Source organism: Chrysochloris asiatica, unplaced genomic scaffold (genome assembly GCF_000296735.1).
Source record: "Chrysochloris asiatica unplaced genomic scaffold, ChrAsi1.0 scaffold00020, whole genome shotgun sequence".
NCBI lineage: Eukaryota > Metazoa > Chordata > Mammalia > Afrosoricida > Chrysochloridae > Chrysochloris > Chrysochloris asiatica.
The window spans coordinates 5,202,965-5,225,879 of NW_006408538.1; the positions used below are offsets into that span (position 1 = coordinate 5,202,965).

The 22,915-nt window shown below is 39.3% G+C and overlaps 1 protein-coding gene and 1 pseudogene across 2 annotated transcripts in view; both read right to left on the reverse strand.

The window, feature by feature from the left end:
• Positions 1-2,364: 2,364 nt before the first annotated feature.
• LOC102829132 lies at positions 2,365-3,178 on the reverse strand (annotated as a pseudogene).
• Positions 3,179-8,460: 5,282 nt separating this feature from the next.
• Positions 8,461-22,915, reverse strand: part of JMJD1C (jumonji domain containing 1C) — a 247,399-nt gene continuing 232,944 nt past the window's right edge. For both annotated transcript variants that reach the window (XM_006835811.1, XM_006835812.1), the window contains 4 exons: positions 18,869-19,008; positions 16,960-17,136; positions 9,648-9,779; positions 8,461-9,359 (listed from right to left, as the gene is read on the reverse strand). In XM_006835811.1, coding sequence (XP_006835874.1) covers positions 9,270-9,359; positions 9,648-9,779; positions 16,960-17,136; positions 18,869-19,008 — 539 coding nt within the window. In that variant the 3' untranslated portion in view covers positions 8,461-9,269. The remainder of the gene's footprint in view (positions 9,360-9,647; positions 9,780-16,959; positions 17,137-18,868; positions 19,009-22,915) is intronic.

Below are 22,915 nucleotides of genomic sequence, written 5' to 3' on the forward strand. Positions count from 1 at the left end.
GGTTCAAACTCACAAACTACTCCTTGAAAACCCTATACAGGTTGGGATTGACTCGATGGTACTTAACAACAAAGTAAACCAATCCTACATGACTGATAATAGGAAGCCAGAGATGAACAATTTATAACTAAGTCAACTGCAAAGCAAAAAGAGGGAAGAGTATAGATACAGAATTAAATGGTAAAGCAGTCAAGTAGATTTCAATATAAAACAGACTGTTTTAAACGAGGAAAAATATTAATAAATGACAGGGTAGCCTCAAAGGAAATGAATGCACTTTCACATCAAAATAAAACAGGAAAATCATATTCAGTAAACATTAGCACAACAGAAATGAAAATCCACAAAATGAACTTGAGCAGAAAATTATGAGGAACAGAGAAACCACTAGCACTACAAAAAAACACACACAAAGCAAAATGGCCCCAATCAAGTCATCCCTATTGATAATTATATTGAATGTAAACAGATTAAATGCAGTAGTCAAAAGAAATAAAAAGGTAAGCAAACAGGTTCCTTTCAATATACAGTCTACAAAGAGACACATCAAAAAGATGGGGAGAGCCTAAATGCCTAAGAATGGTTAAACAAACATTGGTGTATCCACATCATGGAATACCAGACAACACGGAAGAATAATGCTGAATCTAAAACATCTCACAAAACGTTTGAACCTGGAGGATATGCTGAGTGAAATTATCCAACCACAAAAGGACAAATATTATATGAGACCAATGTTGTAAAACAGTTTTTAAAAGGTTTTCTCTATAAAAGAAACATGGTGTCCTGGTGTGGTGATGTGGGTTGATGTGCCAGCCTGCAAATCTGTTTGAACTGTAAGGTCAGTGGTTCAAGCTCACCAGCTGCTCCTTGGAAATCCTGTACAGGGTCCCTATGGGTTGGAATCGACTCGACGGCACAGAAAAACAACATGATGGTTATGGAGTTCTGGTTTGGCTCTGAGTTAATGAGATGGACTTCAAAGTCGTTTGAACCACAAAGTCGGCAGTTCAAGCTCACCAGCTGCTCTTCAGAAACCCTATACAGGTGGCTGTGGGTCAGAACTGACTCCATGGCACTTAACAACAACATGGTGGTTACGGGGGTGGGAGGGAAAATTATTTGCAGACTAGAGGGTGGACACATGTTAACATGGGTGATGGGACAGGCAACAGACAACAGAAGGGAAGTTAGCAGAGGAAAGATGAAGGTCGCGGGAGACAGAATTGTGAGAAAGTGAATAGGGGGAAATACTGTTAACTGTCAGTGTTGGTACATGGAGGGGATTGCAATTATATAAAGAAGTAAAGTATATGGTTTGTTGAATGTAAAAACTGATGATCTGTTCTATAAACTTTCACACAAGTCACAATAAAAAGTTTAAAAACAAGAAAACAGTTTGAACTATCAAGGTCATCCCTGCATACATTTTTTTTTTTTTTGCTTTGAAATTTAGAAACAAACTTTAAGATCTGAAATACAATTCCTAAAATAGCAACTTTTCATAAAACTGCAGCTACACAGTGCATTGCCTCTATCGTGTTGGAATGGGTATTAGACTCAAAACACAAAACCATGAAACAAACCACCATTCCTTCAACAACTTGAGCAAGTTGGACTGCCAACCTCAAGGTCAGCAGTTCGAAACTACTATCGGAAGAGGAGGCATTCTGCTCCCGTAAAGATTTACAGCCTCGGAAACCCTGTGCAGGGTCGCTATGAGTCAGAACCAACTCCACGGCACTTAACAACAACAACAACAACAAGGAACAACATAGGTGATTTGCAAAGGATGGGCTGTTTTACTTCAAGCACCATAAAAAAGAGAGAGAGAGAGAGAGCACAAATGCATGGGTTTTCAGGTATATACATTAAGTTGAACCTTTGGTACTAGGAACCAGGGCATTTTGTCACGTAGCATTAACATATATTAGAAAATTGTGTACTGTCAAAGGGATAAAGCCACCAGCATTCAAGCAATGTCGACTAGGCAAAAATTGTTCTACTGGATGTTTCTTCCTTGTCTAATTACTGAGTACATTGGTTGTTGTTGTTAAGTGCCGTGGAGTTGGTTCCAACTCATAGCGACCCTGTACAGGGTTTCCGAGGCTATAAATTTTTATGTGAGCAGAAAGCCTCATCTTTCTCCCGTGGAACCGCTGGTAGTTTCAAACTGCTGACCCTGAGGTTAGCAGCCCGATTTGTAACCACTATGTTACCAGAGCTCCTTTGAAATGCGAAAGGGAGCTTACACTCTCCTTTTGTTTGAAACAAACTTAAATACAAGCCCTGTGATAATATTAACAATTTTAGAGAACATCAGTTATACAACAGAAAGACTAAGAACAAAAAGACACCTGGACGTTAACAGCGGTCAGTAGACCCTCCCAGGGCTCTGCGATGGTACTCAGCTGCAGCCACTTGGGAATTGCTGGCAGTAAACAGGGCTGCAGAATTCTTGGCCAGGTATTTCAGAAAATCACGCAAATAGCCTAACAATAATGCAAGACTCACCTCATCAAGGGGCGTACAGGCCAACATTGCTCGGAGTCTCACAAGTAATCTCAGGTGTGAAGCTCCATCATAAACCGGGGCCATCAGCTCATGAGGATTTCAGTATACTGGGGCCTCTCGAATATGGAGAGCAGCTCCAAAATCACATTGAAGGTGTTTTTATTTTTCCCTTCCAAGACTTAATTTACAATGTATTCCTTACTGTCGACATTTCCTTGTGATCTCTTAGAATTTGCATTCTCTTCCAGAATGACATCGACATTTTTCGTAGCTGGGAGCTGAAACATATGCTCCTGCCTGGTAACCAAGTCGCAGTCCTCCACAAGCCAGGGTTTTAATTCTTCAGGAAACTTCACCTTAACTTCCACTCTATTCTTAAATGCCTCCTCACTTTCAACGGTAGGATCAGCCCAGGCGGGCCCTTTTCTTCCGAGGTGGCTGAGTCACCTTGTGTTTCAAGGACTCTTCTGTTTCACAGATCCTGAAGTGAGGTTCTCAGCAGAGGGAACCCCTTTCTGCCTGGAAGAGCTGGCTCAGGAGTCTTCTTTCCAGAGGAGGCCCCTCTCATCTTACTTCTCTGCATATTGCGTCTAGTTGGCTTTTTGAAGTTGTCTTCTGCAGATAGTTGTCCACCAATTTGAGAAACCTGCTTTCTGGAACTCATTCAACCTTGTTTTTATTCCAACCAATAATCTTCCTTCTTCCCCTTCCAAGAACTCGTAGGGCTTCCTCAGATGAACTCCTAAGGTTTTCAGGGAGTCTGAAAGGTCTCATTTTGAAATGAAGGGAAGTTCAGTGATTAGGGTCTTCTTATCCTTACTCTACAAATGTAGCCTTTCTGATGATGACCTTTTTGTCCTGATCACCAAGCACAGTGCCCTTCAGGGGAGTAACCATGAATGCATTTTTTTTTTTTTAATGCTTTATTGTGAGTTATGTGATAGTTTACACGGGAGAACATTAGCTTCATATTCATATTGATCCCATCGTGTATCATTTCATTGCCGTGGTTACAATCCCCTCCATGCATCATTCACTAACCACAGGGTACACCCCGCAAGCCTGCTCCCCAGTCATCAGCACACAGGCCCTCTCCCTCTCCGAGTCAAAAGTCCCCAGCCACTCCATCTCTCCACGTCATTGTCTCTGCCTCCATCTCTGGCATCACTGCTTCTCTGGGTAAGGTTCTGTTGTCCGCTCTTCTCCCTTGATGGTCCCAGGGACCTCCGCTCCTAGACCACAGAATTAATCACTCCCCTCCCTTTGCCACATAACGTCTGCCTTTACATTTCTAGCCCTTCACTCAGGCCTAATAACAATTAGTCACCATTGTATCACAAGAGACCTATCTGCATCTCCTTTCACCGGAATGCATTTTTAATACCCCATGTGGTTATTAAGGTCCAGTGCCTCTCCTATAGCACCATACCAGAGCATAACTGTTAAGTGTCATCAAGACGGTCACAACTCATAGCTGTCTTGATTAGGGATTCCCAGGAGTGACTGAGGGGTTCCAACTGCCTGGTTAGCAGTCCAGTGATTATCCTACAGCATATTAGGGAACATGAAGTTTGCAAAACTGACTGGGGGTGGGGTCAGTCCTGGGCACTGCAGCATAAGCACCGAACTGCTAGGCCAGTGACTCAAACCCACCAATTGCTCTTTATAGAGATGTTCTGATTTGGAATCTAATTAAGGGCACTCAGTAACAGCAGTAATGTCCTCTGAAAGAAAACCAATGCAGAAACCAACTCCTTAAACAACATCACAGAGGCCAACTCCTACACACACATCTCAAACACCTACCAGCTGCCTTCTTTCCTGGTGTGTCAGGAGCCAAACTCATTAACGTCTGCTATTAAAGCTCTCCATAAGATCTCAGCTAACTCTCCTCCACTATTTCACAACTCATTTGTAAGCTGCAATGCTTCTGATGCCCACTCTCACACGTAAATTTTGGGTCTCTGTTCAGGGTAAAGTAACCTATTTATTGATACTTATGGCACTTAATAAATACATTTCTTAACCACTTAAAATGAAGAAAAATGGCTTCTGGTCTTTAATCTCTCTTCAATGTGTCACTGACAAAGATTTTCTTTCTATCTGGAATGTCTGATAACCCAATGAAAGTTTCTTGTTCTAAGTTATCCCTGTTTCTATATAATAAGTAAATTCTTGTCACTTTACAATTACCACCCATCTCCAGGAGTCCTGGTGTGGCGCTGTGGTTTAATGCTCCAGACTACAAAGCCGTTTGAACTGCAAGATCGGCAGTTCAAGCTCACCAGCTGCTCCTTGGAAACCCCATGCGGGGTCTTTATGGGTTGGAATAGACTCGACGGCACTTAACAACAACAACCCATCTCCAAAGAATTAAGGGACAAAATAAATAGAAGGACATGAGGCTACACAACTTTACCTATAGTATACCCCTAAAGTAGCTTATTGGACTACACCTTTGATAGGTAATTTTTGTCATATTGATGTGATTGACGCTGGATGCCACTGGTGTTTCAAATAACAGCAGGGTCACCCATGGCAGACAGGTTTCAGAGGACCTTCCAGATTATGAACAGACTCGGAAGCAAAAACAGGTGGTCCACTTCTGAGGGATTAGCCTCCGAAAACCTTATGAAACATTGTCTGACGTAGTGCTGGAAGATAAACCACTTAGGCTGGAAGGCACTCTAAAGATGACTTTACTTGGAAGAGTTGCCTCCTCAAAGTCAAGTCAAGCTCAATGACATGGACGGACCTTCATTTAGTAATGGGGCACAACTTGAGAAAAAACAACGGCAAACATCCAGTGATATCAGGACATGGAATGCACACAAAGCATGAATTGAGGAAATTTGGTTGTCATCAAAAATAAAATCACACATAAAAAGAGCGATATCCTAGACATTAGTGAGCTGAAATGGACAGGTTTGGCCGTTCTAAATTGTTGAGTATGATTTACTATGTCGGAAATGACAGATTCAAGAGGAATGACGTAGCATTCATCATCTAAAAAGATTTCAAGATCTATCTAGAAATACAGTGCCATCTATGATAATATCTGTATGCTCACAGGAAGCACTTAATACAACTATTGTTCAAATTTACCCACCAACCAGTAAAGCAAATGATGAAGAAATTGAATTCTCCCAAATTCTTCAGTCTGAAATTGATCAAGCATGCAATCAAAATGCATTGGTAATTACCGGTAATTGGGATGTTAAAGTTGGAAACATAGGGGAAGGATCGGTGGTTGGAAAATACGGTTTTGGTGACAGAAACAATGCTGGATAACACATGATAGAATTTCTCAAGACCAACAACTAATTCACTGCAATTACCTTTTTGTAACAACTTAAATGGTGACTATATAATTACATAGTGGCAGGCAGCATCCATGGGCTCAAGCGTGACAATTGTGAGGTTGGCCCAGGACTGGGCAGTGTTTCTTTCTGTTGTGCACAGGGTCGGTATGAATCAGCACCGACTTGATGGTGCCTAATAACAATAGAATTAACCATCACCAGATGAACCACAGATAAGGCAAATCAACTACATCTGTGGAAAGAAATGATGGAGAAGCTCACACTTTATCAGTCAAAACAAGGCAAGGGGTCGACTATAGAATAGATCATCAATTGCTCAGAAGTAAGTTCAGGTTGAAGCTGAAGAAAATTAAAACAAGTTCACGACAGCCAAGATATAACCCACCTGACTTTAGACACTATTTCAAGAAGAGATTTGATGCACTAGACACTAATAACTGAATACCATAGGAGTTGTGGTATGGCATCAAAAATACTAGATGAAGAAAGCAAAAGGTCATTAAAAAGACAGGAAAGAAAGAGAAGAGCAAAGTCAATGTCAGAAGAGACTCTGAACTTGCTCTTAAATGTAGTAAATCAACTGGAAGAGAAGAGGAAGTAAACAGCTAAACAGAAAATGTCTAAGAGTGGCTGAAGAAGACAAAGTATTACAATGAAATGCACAAAGATTTGAAGTTAGAAAACCAAAAGGGAAGAACACACTCAGCATTTCTCAAGCTGAAAGAACTGAAGAAAATTTCAACCCTAACTTGCAATACCGGAGGATTCTACGGGCAAAATATTGAATGCAGCATGCATCAGAATACGGACGAATACACACAATCACTGTGCCACAAATAACTGATCCAAGTTTGAACCATTCAAAGAGGTAGCAGATGATCAAGACATTGAAGACATTAGCAAAACAAAAACAAAAACAAAAAGAAACACCCCAAAACACAAACAAGGCTCTAGGAATTGATGGAATACCAACTGAAATGCTTTTAACAAACTGATGTAGTTCTGAAAGCATTCACTAGTCTAGACCAAAAAATTTGACTGACAGCTCCCTGGCCAACCAAATGCAAGTGATCCTTATTTGTGGCCATTCCAAAACAAAGTGGCCAATGGAATGCAAAAATCAACCAATAATATCATTACTATCACACTCAAGTAAAATGTTGCTTAATTCAAAAAAGATGAAGCAGTATATCAAACTGGGAGTTGCCGGAAATTCAAGTCGGATTCGGAAGAGTACATGGAATGAGGGCTGTCAGTACTGACATCAAATGGCTCTTGGCTAAAGGAAGAAAACACCAGAAAGATGTTTACTTATATTCTTATATTTGATTGACTATGCAAAGACATTTGACTGTGTGAACCATACCAAACTATGGGTAACACTGCAAAGATGAAAATTCCGGAACACTTAATTTTGCTTTTATGGAACATAGATCCAAGACGCAGTTGTTTGAATAGAACGAGGGCTACTGCATAGTTTAAAATCAGGAATGGTATGCATCAGAACTGTATCTTTTCACTAGACTTTAGTCTCATGTCTACAGAGTCCGCCCCAACTCATAGCAACCCTGTATACGGTTTCAAGGAGCAGGTGGGTGAGCTTGAACCCTCAACATTGCAGCTCAATCCGACTTCAGGTTAAGTGCTTCTCCTACAGCACAACTTAAAAAAAAAAAAAAAAAAAAAATTCCAATCAAAACTGGCTTTAAGAGGGATCTGCTGAGCCAGTTACATTCAAGACAGAAAGGTCAGCCCAGAGGCTATGGTGACTGGTTTCTGAAATTCCAAAGGGAGGAATTAGTATGGCACTGTAGGATATGCACTGGACTACTAGTCACAAGGTTGGGGCTTCAAACCACCAACTGCTCCTTAGAAGCCCTATACATGGTCACTGTGAGTCTTAACTGACTCGATGGTACTTAACAACAATCTTGAGAGGGATGCACAAGATGAGACTGTAGGGTAAGTACTGAATTATTAACTACAAGGTTGCCAGTTTGAGCCCACCAGTCACTTTGAGGGAGAAAATAGGGTTTTTTTGCTTCCATAAATACATAGCCTTGGAAACCTTATGCAAGGGTGCTCTGAATAAGAACAGAATCAACTCACTGGCATGTAACATTTGTTGTTGTTGTCAGGTGCCATTGAGTCGGAACCGACTCATATTGACCCCATGCACAGCAGAACGAAACAATGTTCGATCCTGGGCCAACCTCACTACCGCTGCCACACTTCAGTCCATCAATGATGCCACTTGGCTGATCCATGCACCTCATACTTCTTTGACGGTAGTTAAGGGGCGTTTTATAAGAGTTTCCTAGGAAAGCCTTAGCCCATTCATCCTACAGCCTGATCTTGTCCCTTCACACTTCTTTTTGTTTCCAAAACTCAAACAACAGTTACAAAGAACATGAATGAAGTCTCTTGAGGATGTCAAAAGTGCTATTTTGATGTAGTATAAATTGAAGACCACAAAATTCTTTGGGGATGGGTTAGAGAGTTAGAAATACCACCTACAGAAGTGCATATACCTATAAGGAAAGCATGTTGAAAAACAACAGTTTCACACCCCTCCCCTCAAAATAATACATGTCAAAAGAGGGACAACTTAAAAAAGCCATCATTTCATAAAGTCTTTTTAATGGAAAATGTAAAACCCCTTTCAACTTTAATGTACAAAGCCATATGTAACACTTGCACTTTAACAAATAAAAGCAAGCCAATGCTTTAAAAAAATACATCATTAAATGTATATATGTATATTATTTACATAGCATATTAACTTTAATATTTAGCTTTAAAAGTTCACATAAATTTACCAAAATGAGACCATTTTAAATAAATTACACCTTTTGAAAACGTTTAATTGTACAGTGAATAGCTTCAACAAAATATTGAAGTGTCTGTATTTAGTATCTACTTTATATACTTTGTATTTTACAAATTCTACAATTATTTGGCAGTAATCTTCTGATTATAACATGACTGCTGTGCGATTCAGCAACTTCCCGAATGCAGGCAATAGCTGGTGTCTGTGTCCTAGCCTCACAGTAACTGTCTCAGTGTAGTGAAAAATAGCACGTTATTTTAGCAAACTGTACAAGGTCACATTTACACTTGATCAACAATATAGCATAGAATTTTTGTCTTTTGTTTCCAAAAATAAATACATCATTTTAAATCTGGCATTTTCACAAACTTCATATACAGTATAATACAACAACAGCTGTGAAGTGCTGCTTTTAAATTTAGCTTGTATTAATGACATTGAATCACAGGAACTGTGACATGCTATACTGCTGTGGCTTCAGTAACAAGTAATTACTACAAAGAGAATTTCTTGGCACTGATGGTTCAGTGAAACTCAAGTCAGTGTGTACACGGATAAGTAATCTCAGTTCAGCAGCCTAACAGCCCCAAACTGGACCACACTTAGTTTTCTTCCATAGCCTCTACTTCATCTTCATGAATCTTCAAGGCTCTCACCATTTCTTTGACTGCATGATACAAAATATTTTTCACCTGAAAAAGATGTTGGCCTTTTTTTAGTTGAAAGCAAATTAGCAAAAAAAAAAAAAAAAAAAAAACTGGGTTAAATATAAACACATAATATACAATTTAACAGAGGGAAAGGAAAGCTTAAATTTAAAGGGGAATAAAAGTCATTAAACTAAATACATGTTGATGATATCTATGGTTATGATAAACAAGTTTGACAATGGATCTCTCTTAAGCAGCTATGAATATATCATTATTTCTGACTAGAAAATGCCTGCAGAACAGGATCTCATTAAAAAATTAATTTCTTACCTGTAATTTGTCATCATAATTGATATCGCCCTTTAGAAGTCTCAGTTCTTGTGTTAAGTGAAATGAGTGTACAAGATGTTCTGGAGACACAAAGTCTTCAGTTACCTGAACACAGCTGTGAAAATTCTGTACCTATCCCCAAAAGAAAAGGGCAGTGAAATGTAAATTTCAGGAAAGGGAGCAAAGAAAAAACAAACTTGTCTAAGAGGGACAATTCTACTGGATAACTTATTTTCTCCAGAACATCTACTAAATTACCTTATGGATAACGGTACATCACAAAGTTTGTGGAAATATGGAAAGTTAAAAGTAATTTTCCATGAATTTTTTAAGGCTCCTCTTATACTGATTTTGTAAATGGTTATAAAATGCAACCACCACCAGCACCATCCATTTCCATCACCCAGATCAGAAACTCTATTCAAGATTTTTTTTTTTTAATGTGGAGTCCTGGTGTGGCGCTGTGGGCTAATGTATCAGACTGCAACGTCATTTTAACCGCAAGGGCGGTAGTTCAAGCTCACCAGCTGCTCCTTGGAAACCCTATACAGGGTCGCCATGGATCGGAATCGACTTGACGGCACTTAAGAACAGCAACTTAGAGCAAAAGGTCATAAAGAAGACAAGAAAGAAGGAAAAAGTCAAAACGGATGCCAGAAGAGACACTGAAACTTGCTTTCCAGCCTAGAGATGCTAAAGCAAAATGGCAGACATGAAGACATAAAAGATCTGAAAACGTAAAAGAAAATTTCAAAGAGAGCTTGATTAGATAATCAAAATTATAATGAAATTTACAAAGACTTGGAGTTAGAAAATCAAAAGGGAAGAGTATGCTCAGCATTTCTCAAGCTGTAAGAACTGAGCAAAAATTTAAACCTCAACTTGCAATATCGAAGGATTCTATGTGTAAATTACTGAGTCATGCAGAAAAGGTAGAAAGCTTCCAAAAAAAAAAGATGGAAGGAATGCACAAAATCACTGTACTAAAAAGAAATAGATGAGGTTCAACCTGGTGTGGCACTGTAGGATTAGCACTGGACTGTGAACCACAGGGTTAGTAGTTCAAACCCACCAGTTGCTCCTTGGAAATCCTAAACAGGGTCTTTATGAGTTGGTACTGATTCCTACCATCATCTTCTTTTGATGCTTTTCTGCATCATTCTATATTCTGCCTATGTTGTTGTTGTTAGGTACCATCAGATCAGTACCAATTCACAGTGAACCTATGCACTGCCCAGTCCTGTATCAACCTCACAATCATTGCTATGCTTGAGCCCACTGCTACTGCCACTGTGCCAATCCCATTTCATTGGTGGTCTTCCTCTTTTTCTTCAGCTTTACCAAGCACAATATCCTTCCCCCAGGAACTGGTCCCTTCTGTGAGACATGAAGTCTGGCCATCCTAGTTTCCAAGGAGCGTTTTGGCTGTACTTCTCCCAACACAGATTTTGTTTTTTTCTTCTGGCAGTCCATGGTACTTTTAATATTCTTCTCTAACACTCAATACATCAATTCTTCTACAGGCTTTCTCATTCACTATCCAACTTTCACACACATATGAGGTTATTGAAAATATCTTGGCTTAGGTCAGGCAAACAAACCTTAGTCCTCAAACTGACATCTTTGCTCTTTAACACTTTGAAGAGAGAGGTCTTGTGCAGAGGATTTGTCTAATGAAACACCTTGTTAGATTTCTTGACTGATGTGTTTGAGTTATGATGCTGGAAAAGAATATTAAAAGTACCATGGGCTACAAAAAGAACCATGGGCTTGGCAGCACCTAACAACACCTTAAACATTTTAACTGGGAAGACTGTTTTATCAGTGCAATCAATGTGAGTGTTTTCAGTTGCTCCTTGTTTTTCAGCATTTTAGTTATTTCACTGTTAAGTTTGATAACAGAGGGTAGGCTAAACAGAAAAAAATTGCAACTTAATTCAATTGTTTGTGAGGAGCTGGAGTGAATCCTGTGGTGGTTCAAGCAGATCTAATGAGTAAAAAAAAAAAAATACAATTATCTTAGTATGATGATTATGTGCTCCTTTTTTTGGGCAAACAATCCACTTAAGAATAAGCCAGCCATCTCCTGTATTACTAGGTTTTACAAGGAGTCAATCAATAGCCATATCTGTTTAGAATCTGCAAACTGTACACTTCATTCTTTCTTAGGACTGGTTTTCATTAATGCTAGTATGATGACAGAGGACAGCCCAAGCTGACCCAATCTGGATTTTGTGATATTTCCATATTGTTTTTAATGATACTCAAAGATTTCGTAAGAATCCTGGGAAAGGAGAAACAACTGGTGTGGCTCTCACAGTGTAGTTCCTGGACAGTAATATAACACCTCCTGAGAACTTGCTAAATGACAGTGGTCAGGCCTCCAAACCTACTGAATCAGAAACTCTCGGGCCATCCTAATGTACACTAATAGTTGAGAAACACAGACTAAGAATTTGGGGTCCACTCGGAGAAATGTTGATGCCACCAATAAAGAGTTTTCAGAACCACTAAGAATTAAATGGGAGTCCTTGTGTGGCACTGTAGGATAAGAACTGGAATGCCAACCACTAAATTGGTGGTTCCAATCCACCAATAGCTCCTTGGAAACACTATACTGGGTTGCAATGTGTTGGAACTAATTCCATGGATCATAACAAAAAGAAGAACTAAATGAGCTCTGGTGTGGTACAGTAGAAAAAGCTGGTAACGGTTCAAATCGACCAACCACACCTCCAAAACCCTATACAGTCTTGATGAGTTGGAACTTACTTGAAGGCACCCAACAAGAATTAAATTATAAATAAAATGATCATTTCCTTACTACAGTATCACCAATTGTGAGCCACGGACAGCACCCTCTCAACAGAGTACAAAGAACTGTGCTCTAAGTCACACCATGGCACATAGAGAAGTTAGAAATCTATGCCCAAACAGGCAGCAGAGAAATTAAATAAGCTGTTTGTCTTCAATCACTCAGTAATTTAGTGGCAGAATCCAGACCAGAATTTAGCATTTTAGATCTTGTATGCTGCTTCAACGATGACATTTATTTATTTGAAATCTAGGTGATTTTTAAACAAATTTCAAAAGAAAACAGGTATAAGTGTATAGCCACAACTGAATTTGAATTCTAACCTTAAGTGAGCTTTCTGAATTACTCAAAAGATATAGGAAGCTGTCAAAAATTTACAAATGCTTATATAAGAGTACACATAAATTATGGAGAGGCTTAATTTTGTTTTCATCTCCACTTATGCAAAAATGTGTTGTAAATAAGACCATACTTTCAGGACTTCTAGAAAAAGTCTTACAATATTTATTTAAGTGCATTATTCTAGGCATGGGCAAAGAGCAACACATATCACAGAAATCCCTGACCTCATGAAGCTCACATTCTGGTCGAGGTTAGTTGAATGACAGTAAACAAAACAAGTGAATGATAGAGGAAACTATTAAGTAACTTAGTAGAAAGTAATGAGTACAATGGAAGGAAATAAAAAAAGGAGGGAGTCGGGGGTCACACTTTACACTTTTTAGGGTGTGAAGAAGACCTTACCAAAAAGGTAGCATAAAAAGCAAGTGGATTAGCAAGTTCAAAGACTCTGGGGTAGGAGAATGCTTGCTCTAATGTGAAGGGAAAAAAGGAGTGTGAGAGTGAGTGTGTGTTTCGAGGGATGTGTAGACTGCCTAGACCCTTATAAGGCTTTGTGAAGAGGAATGTATATATGAATGGACTCTATCAGAACCAGTCTGACCAGGATGTTGAGACAAGACTGCTCCTCTCACTTCCACCTCCCAAAAAAGCAGCAGCAACAGGGAAATAATGATATGCATGAAATTTGTGAGAAAAGTAGACGCTTAACAGGAGGGGAACTGGGGCAAAGATGAGAAAGAGACTGAATTTGTATTGTGTCCTTTTTTAAAAATATATGTATATATGTGTATATATATATCAACAACTTCCTAGAAGAAAATTTTAAAAAGCGAATAGTATAATTCATAAAAGAAATAAAAAGATCAACTGAACTTAATGAAAACTAAAAACTCCTGGGTGCTTAAAAGATTATCATTGAAAAAAGGAAAAGGCAAGCCACAGACTGGGAGAAAATATGCTATCCGATAAAGGACTTATAACTAGGGTAGATGAGGAACACTCAGAACTCAGTAAGAAAAACTGTCCAATTAAAACGATGGGCAAAATATACACATACATTCTACCAAAGCAGACCAAAAAATAGTCAACATAAAGAAAATGCGTATTAAAATCACAACGCAGAAAATGAGATACCCCCCAAAATATACATACATATACCAAACTAACCCCCCCCACATAAACCCAACAATAAAACTACCACAAAGAGATACACATTTAGTACCACTGGTGTGGTAATGTGGGTTAATGCACCACACTGCAAAGCCAGTTAAACTGCAAGGTCGGCGGTTCAAGCTCATCAGCTGCTCCTCGGAAACCCTATGTAGGGTCGCAATCAACTTGACAGCACTTCACAACAACAATCACTGCCACTGCGCTGAGTCTGACTCACAGCAACGCAATAGAACAGAAACCATAGGGTTTCAAAGACTACATCTTTCCGAGAGCAGACCACTACATTTTTCTCCCATAGAGATAGGTTGGTGGATTCAAGCCACTTAGCAGCCCAATGCTTAAGCCATTCACCACCAGGATTAAAACAAAACAAAAAAACAGGTGCCACTGAATCAGTTCTAACTCTACGTGGCCCATCTGCTCATGGGTTTGGAACACTTACCAAGCAACTTGAAAGTAATTAGCAGCCCAAGGCCAAACTCTGCCAGTATTGTTGTTGTTGTTGTTAAGTGCTGTTGAGTAGGGTCTGACCCATAGTGACCCTGTATAGGGTTTCCGAGGAGCAGCTGGTGAGCTTGAAACGCCAACCGTACAGTTCACACGGCTTTGCATTCTGGCGCATTAACCCAGTGCCACACCACAATGAGGATGCCTTAAAAAATACAACTGATAATAGCAAGTGCTGAGAAGGACGTAGGGAAAGTGGAACTCACATACCATTTTGGGAAATGGAAAGTGGAATCACCTAACAAAAGAGTCTGGCAGGTAAACCACACATTTATAAATCATACAAATGATGGATACACAGAGTATTATGTTCTTAAAATGGACTACCCAGTAGTAAAAAGACACCACCAACAACATGGACGAATGGCAATAAATAAATAAAAATGGTTGTAGAGACTTTGGGTGGGAGGAGTTTGACTACAAAAGAGATGAAATTTGTTGTAGTGATGCAAGTGTTTTAGTTTAACTGGGTTACATTAACTATGTATTTGACAAAACTTATAGAACTAAACACTAAAACTGGTGAATTTTGCTGTTTGTAAATCATACCTCAAAATGAAAAGAAAAAAAAATGTTTGCACCATCTGGTTTCTTAAGAGAAAATGAGACATTGGATAACTATGTGAATAAGAACAGTCAAAGGCTAGCCTCCCTATGTAGTACTAAAAGTTAGGCTCTCCACTATTAAAAAGACAGGCAGTTCAAATCCACACAAAGGTACCTTGAAAGACAAGCCAAGTGATCTGCTTCTGAAAGGTCAAAGACTCAAGACCCTATTGAGTAGCTCTGTTCTGCACACATGCAGTCATCATGAGTTTGAATCAACTCAATGACAGTAAACAACATTCCCATTTATAAAAACATTTACTGTACTAGCTCATGAAACTATATGCTCCTTTAAAGGCATTTATGCAATTTAACATATGTTCTTTTTTTCAGGATATTATAGACAAATAATACATTATAATTGTATTTTATAGTACTACATTTATATTTTACCATTATTAATTCTAATTGAGATCTAAGAATGCCAAATCAGATCCTGAAAAATTGACATTTTAAAAACTATAGAGCGGTCATTATCACTTAAAGAATATTTTGGCAAATAGTCTTACAGAACTAACCAAGTAGCGACTGAATATACAGTTACATGTAAGTGGGGAAATGTCCTTAGAACTACACACATGGGAGACACCACACCTAACAGACACTGGGAAGGGTCTGAAGGACTTGCCTTTTGAGGCCTCAGATTTCCCTTGTGTACTTCACTTCTAATGAGGGCTACCATGGCCCATCCCAATGTACCTATGTTGTTATTAAGCACTGCTGAGGTGGTTCTGACTCATGGTGGTGGGAGTGCTTATGTACTGTCAAGTCAGTTCTGACTCACAATGACCCTGTATATGGTTTCTGAGGCTTTAAATCTTTACGGGAGCAGAAAAATCTCATCATTTTCCCATGGACCCTCTGGTAGTTTTGAACTGCTGACTTTGAGATGAGCAGCTGAATGGTACCCACAATGCTACCAAAGCTCCTTTTCCATCTCGTAGCAACCGCTGTATAGGGTTTCCTAAAAGTGGCTGCTGAGTTTGAACCACCAACCTTGCAGTTCAAATCAACCTTGCGGTACAATGTTTTATATCCCCTCTAGGCCTCGACACCAGAATGGAATGCCCTCCCCTCCATACCTGCCATCTAGTTCACGCCATTCCTCCAGACAACACATAGAGGAGCCACAGAAACAAAGATTAGGTGTTGAACTTATTTTCAGTTTTTAAAAAAAGTTTTGGGCATTAACTGCTATATAAATTATATACCATCTTTCTTTTGACAGGAGTCTGGGTGTGGTGCCTTAGGATAAGCACTGTACTGCAAGGTTGCTTTGAATCGCAAGGTCGACAGTTCAAACCCACCAGCTGCTCCTCACAATCTATACAGGGTTTCTCTGAGTAGAAATTGAGTCAAAGGCACTTAACAATAACAACAACTGCTATGTAAGCATGCTAGGGGGAGGCAGGAGGGACATATAAAGGCTGAATTATGGAATGGACAAGTCAGTGACTTATCCTTATACTTGGTGCCTTAGAAAATGAATGATCTAAAGTCCTCCTCTTCCCACTTGTAAACTTCACAATTAAGGATTACTTTATAGCAACTCTATTGCCCTAAAAGAGTTATTAAAAATTAATTAGACGTTAAATGCATTCAATCAGAGAAAACAGATGAATGGAAATCTGGCTTATGTTAAAACAATTTAAGCTCTCAAAATATATTATGATGCCAGATCTCTTTAAGCGGTAGAAAGGTATTTTTATAATTTTTAAACGAAGGTTGGTGCAGGGCATTCTGAAGTTACTTATGTCTTCTTCCACTTATATCCGTACACAGGACAATCCCTCCTCCTTCACCACAAACACCTGTTTTGTTTTGTTTTTCCTTCAGTAACAGATACGTTAAAGAAAAGTTTTTCTATACCTGATGAAGTGCTCCTGCTGGCAAGATGATGGCATCACCAAGGAACTGGATCAGAGTGCAATTCCGGACTCCATATTCTTCAAGAAGTCTCTGCCGGAGCTTCCTGTTCATATACCAACTTTGGTCACGTATTGGGTCATGTTCTGGTAGAACTTCAAGGCCTTGTTCTTTTGAAATCTGAAATATGGATTAAAATTAAAATGGACTCCCCACTTTCTAAGTTAAAGGAAATGATAAATCCTGTTCAGCTGTATTTCAATTTTCTTTATCAGTCTTTTCATCTCAGCACCTTAAAAACAAATGAGTGTACTTCTTGAATAAAGAATATCAACTTTTGACAATACTTTGAAAAACAAATGGTAACAAAGCATTACAGCACACTGATAACGCTGTTTGCAGTCCCTTTTAACTTTCTCCAACCACTGTAAGTATCCATCCTCGAGGTTTCTTTTCTTACACTAGCATTCAGAGTTTAATCTATTAGGAAAGGTTCAGTTTTAGTTGCCTTTTCCCTCAAAAAACCAAATCATTCGTACACATATATTTCATATACATTTCTTGATTCTGCTATTTTTAGAAAGATAAGTACAATGATAAAAACCATTATCCTTTATATTATTTGCCTTCTAACTGCTCCTGTGAAGATTCAAAAGCCTTGGAAATCCTATACAGGGCTGCTGTGAGGCAGAACCGACTTGATGGGACTTAACAACAGGTGAAAACAACTTGTGATAAATCATTTTCAGGGCCCTTTTTATCAATCAGAGACATATTATTTTAAAAACCATAATTTGCTATACTTTAGATTACAATATTGGTACGTATTCTGGAATAATAGGTACAGGGTCATAACATCACTTTCATTCACACTGTCTAGCACCCAAATTAAAGGTTGTTGTTGTTAAGTGCCAACGAGTCGGTTCCGACCCATAGCGACCCTGAGCAGGGTTTCCGATGCTGTAAATCTTTACGGGATCAGAAAGCCTCATCTTTCTCCGTGGAACAGCTTGTAGTTTCAAACTGCTGACCTTCCGATTTGCAGGCCAATTCGTAACCACTATGCTACCAGAGCTCTTGGCAAATTAAAGGTACCATTACTCAAAATTTCAGTTTATTAAAGCTGCAGATAAATTAGATGTGATTGTGTGGGATAATTTTTTGGGTCAAAGCCAAAAATGCAAATCAGTTTAAAAGAAAATAAAGATTTTTCTTCTTGAGCTGTTTCCACAAAGCATCGATTTTTTAATCCTGCCACCCTCAATCCCAAAGAGTAATATCTAACTCATCATCATCAGTTATTTACTACAAGAGGCAGGGGAACACTAATAACAGAAGAAAGTGACATTCCAAACTCGTAACATGAAAAAGCCTTTCACAGGTGTAAGAGAGAGAGAAGCTTTTGACTTTCAACAAATGAAGGCATATCTTGGTGATTATCTGGGTTTAGTTCCAGACAACAACAAAGTGAATAATTACAAAAAAGTTAAGTCACATGAACTTTTTAATTTCCCAGTAAAGAGACACAAGGTGTATTTACACTCTGCTGTAATCTATCAAGTGTGCAATGCTGTTGTTGTTACGTGCCGTGGAGTCGGTTCCGACTCATAGTGACCCTGTACAGGGTTTCTGAGGCTGTAAATCTTTACAGAAGCAAAAAGCCTCATCTTTCTCCCATAGAAGCATTATGAAAAAGTCTGAAATATGATGAGAATGACCAGACTAGGAAGGACAGAGACACACAAAGTAGGCAAATGCTGTTGGAAAAATGGCACTGATAGACTTGATTCCCCTTATGTTTTAAAATAAGAAACATAACAATCTTATACTGCTGAACACCAAATTACACTACATTAAAACATTTGTAAGTCCTGGTTCAAAGTGGAGATATTATTTGCAATCAATCTTTTACCTTTTGAAGAAATTCTCTTATTTTGTCAACGTCTTTCCCAGCATAAATATGCCAAAGAGCACCGGGCATTTCACTGGAGTCCTTCAATCTTTTTCTTAAAATATCATCCAAATCTTCCTCCTCAAATTTCTTGAGTATTCCTAAGACACAAAAGAATATTTTCAAAATAGTTAAGATGATCAGAAAGCTCAGTCTACTAAGATTGATTTATCCGCACTGCAGAGAACCTGAATGATTGCAGGAACCTTGAAAAGTCAAGCCCAGTTAAATATTCAAAATTGTTAGAATTACCAGAGCCCAGAGAATGCTTGCCCAATGTAACTGGGGCAGTTTTCTCAGTTTATTTGTATTCTGGAAACAAAAGAGGATGAAATTTCTCTTAAAAAATTAAGTGCTAAGCGGAACAAACAAGATGGCGGATAGGGCAGAAGTGCAGTGAGGAGCTCCATCAGCAACAGAATACTGGACCAAGCAGGCTCAGGGGATGGTCCCAGAACTCTGAACCACATATAAAGGAATATTTATAAAGTTGGAAGGCTTACAGCCATTGGAATTTATAGCAGAAGCAACAAATCCTATGCTTTCTAATCCAAGGTGCTCAGCTGCACCATGAGTAGCCATCTTGGGTGAGACTGAACCGGGGAAGGATCAGAGCAGCCATGGATACCTGACAGAACCACAGAAATAAAGGTGTAGACTTTCTTTTTATTGTTATCTGTTTATTGCCCTCTCGCTGTCTGCGCACCTCCATTCTGGTGATTAGAAGGGATGCCTCAGCAAGTGGACACCCCCACCCATACCCTCAGAGGGTTCTATTATGCATGTGAACAGATCTCCTCAAAATTTAAAGGCACTTACATTTTGCCACTTAAAACCAAATGGCAGTGAAAAATGGCCACAGCCGGCCCTAAACTGTTTATCACTAGGAAAATTGCCTATTGGGAGGTTGTGGAGCAGGACAGGCAGACTAAAAAGGAAATAGGCCCAAAAATAAAATCCCGTGTTATGTCATAATGACCAACAGTGGAATCTTGAAATTTCTCAGGAAGAAGAGTGAGAAGGGAAGCCCATCTCCTGATCACATCTACCTGGAGGCAATCAGAAAGCACAAAAAATACCAAACCACACACCCATTTAAGTACTAAGGCCATAGCTAACCACTGAATATGCACAAAAAACAAAAACAGATATCCATTTCAGCACATGTCCAAAAACGAGATAAAGTGACTGAGACAAATTAGTTGGAGGTAGACCTACACTCCATACTGGAAGAAGGGCAGGCTTTGGAAATGCCTGAGAAGGAATTCAGAAAAATGATTCTAAAATGTATGAAAACACTTTACAATTGAGTTGAGAAAAATAAAGAAGAAGTTAGGAAAACACTAAGGAATAATAAATAAGATAGATACAGCATTGGAAACAATTCAAAACCTACAGAAAGAGGTCCAAACAATCAGTAATAGAATATCAGAAATAGACAATACATTGAAAGGGAAAAGGAGCATGGAAGACAGAATTAGTGAGGTGGAAGATAAATCTTTCAATATCACTAAGATAGAAGAACAAGCAGAAAAAAAGGATTAAAAAATCTGAGAAGGGTCTAAGATTCATGTTGGACAGCATGAAGAGGAATTAACAAGAATTATTAGGATTCTGGAACAGGAAGAATCACACAAGACCACGGAAGAGATAGCTGAAGAACTTCTGGAAGAAAATTTCTCTAACATACTGAAAAACGAAAACACAGACATCCAAGGAGCTCAACAAACTCCAGGAAGGGCAGACCCCAAAAGAAAATCACCAAGATATATAATAATCAAACTATCTAAAATCAAAGATAAGGACAGAATCCTGAAGGCAGTTAGGGAAGAGAGAAGTGTAACATACAAAGGCAAGCAAATTGGATCTCGCAACAGAAACCCTGCAGGCAAGATGGCAATGGGGAGACATATATAAAACCCTGAAAGAAAAAAACTGTCGACCAAGAATCCTCTACCCAGCAAGCTGTTAATCAAATACGATGGTGTAATCAAAACATTCCAGGATAAACAGAAACTAAGGGATTTTGCCAGAGCCAACCCAGTGATGAAAAACATCCTAAAGGGAGTTCTGTGGACAGAGAAGCAACAAGAACGGACAACAACCAGAGACTGACGAACGTGGCATCATCACCTGGAAGTCAACTGACAAATGAAGAGTTGAGAACAGAATAAAACTATATGAACAAATTCAGAGGATCTGGGAGGTCAGTCTATGATCAAAACAATTACAATGTGAAAGAAGGTAAACAGAGGAACAGAGATCTAAGTAGTGGGAAGGTCAGGTAGATTATAGAATAAAATAGATTGTCTTAAATGGAGGGAAAAAATAATGGAATATAAGGTAACCAAAACCGTGGGGTTGTGAGGGGGGGAAGTTTTCAAGGGAAGTGGAGGAGGTGACGATAGAACACAGGGTAAAGGCAGACACATCATGTTTTGGGTGTTGGGGAGGGCAATACAAGAAGCGTGAGGAGGCCGAAAGAACAAGGTAGATAGGGGAACAATGAGACAGGTTTGCATGGCTAAAGGGGACAGAGGTAAATAATGAAACATACTAACCTTGGAACAACAGGGTTCTGTGATACAGGGATCTAGGCATAGTTTGAAGAGGAGAAATAATACTAAGATGCTTGTCTGTCTTAAGAATATTGGTTTCCCTTGTCAACTATTGTAAAATAGTTGACACTTACTTGAGTGGGATAGAAAGGAATGTCGGGAAACATGATTACACAAAACTTGTAAGCCGTCTTCAGCCTATAACTGATTGGAAAACCGAAAAGGGGTTCTAGAACTTGCCCAGTGAAACAGGACTTTTGTGGAGCCTTTGCAGGGTAAAGGACCATAGGTGGAACCCTGAGTCCCATCCAGAACCTTCTGAGGTGGAACATTCCCACTAGAAAGGACAAGCAGACCAGCCTGGAACAGCTAGAGTGTCAGGAGATGCATCTTCAAAGAAGGATCATCAGGATAAACCCAAAATAAAAATGTCAGTATGACTGGCTACTAGAAGAATAAGAAAGCTGTTCGCCAGGAAGTCATCAAAGCAAACAATTAAGTTCCCTCAGGACAAACACCCCCTCCCCCTCTAAGACTGAAACTCAAAGGGAACACATGAGCAGGCATGTAAGCTTGCTGGCCACCACGTTGGTCTACTGGTGAGTGGAAGAGGGGGAAAGGCAGCAATGTAGAATGGGTTGAGTTCAACTATGGTCCACAGACTCCCGATGACCTGGAGATGAGAGAAGAAGAGGAAGGGCTGGTTGGTCCAAAGTGCGGTGAGACCTGAAGACACCTGAGCCCATGGACAAGGATATAGCCACTGAGGGCTAGAGCTGACAGTGAAGCATCCAGCTTATACGAAATGAGAGGAGACTCACAAGAACACCTAAACTTGCAGATTGTACCCATTTAACCTACCCTTGATGGCTTAATAATCAGAACTAGAGCAAGATTTAAAATAAAAAATTTTTTGATTAAGGAAACAAGGGTAAATTGCTACAATTTGATGAATCTGACCTATACTAATGGAGATGGTAACTCTAAATACCAACAGAGGGGGAAGGAGTCTTCACATCAAGTATCAATAGTATCCCCACTGTACAAAGGGTAGATTGGCTACCTAAAATGAGGGGGCAATAACGGCACGAACTGACTGGCTTACAAGGTTTCCAGAGGGAGTTCAGTTTAAGAGTGTTGGGGTTGAGGAGAGAAAGAGGCCCTCTGAATAGTTGTCATCTTGTCTAGATTGGTCTGATTAAAAGAGATGGGGTAAGATTCCTATGATTCAATAGTAAATAACTGTTTGCACGACTAACTGCGACTGTCACAATTGTAAAGGTAGAAGTTGTGTAACAAAAATGGGGGAGCAGTTAATCTTACAGTCCAGAAACAAAGGACCCGAGGACCATCAAGGGAGAAGAGCTCAAGTGGAATGTGGGACCTTATCCAGAGAAGCAGCAACACTAGAGATGACGGAAGAGATGGAGATATGGAGTGAAGGAGCAGC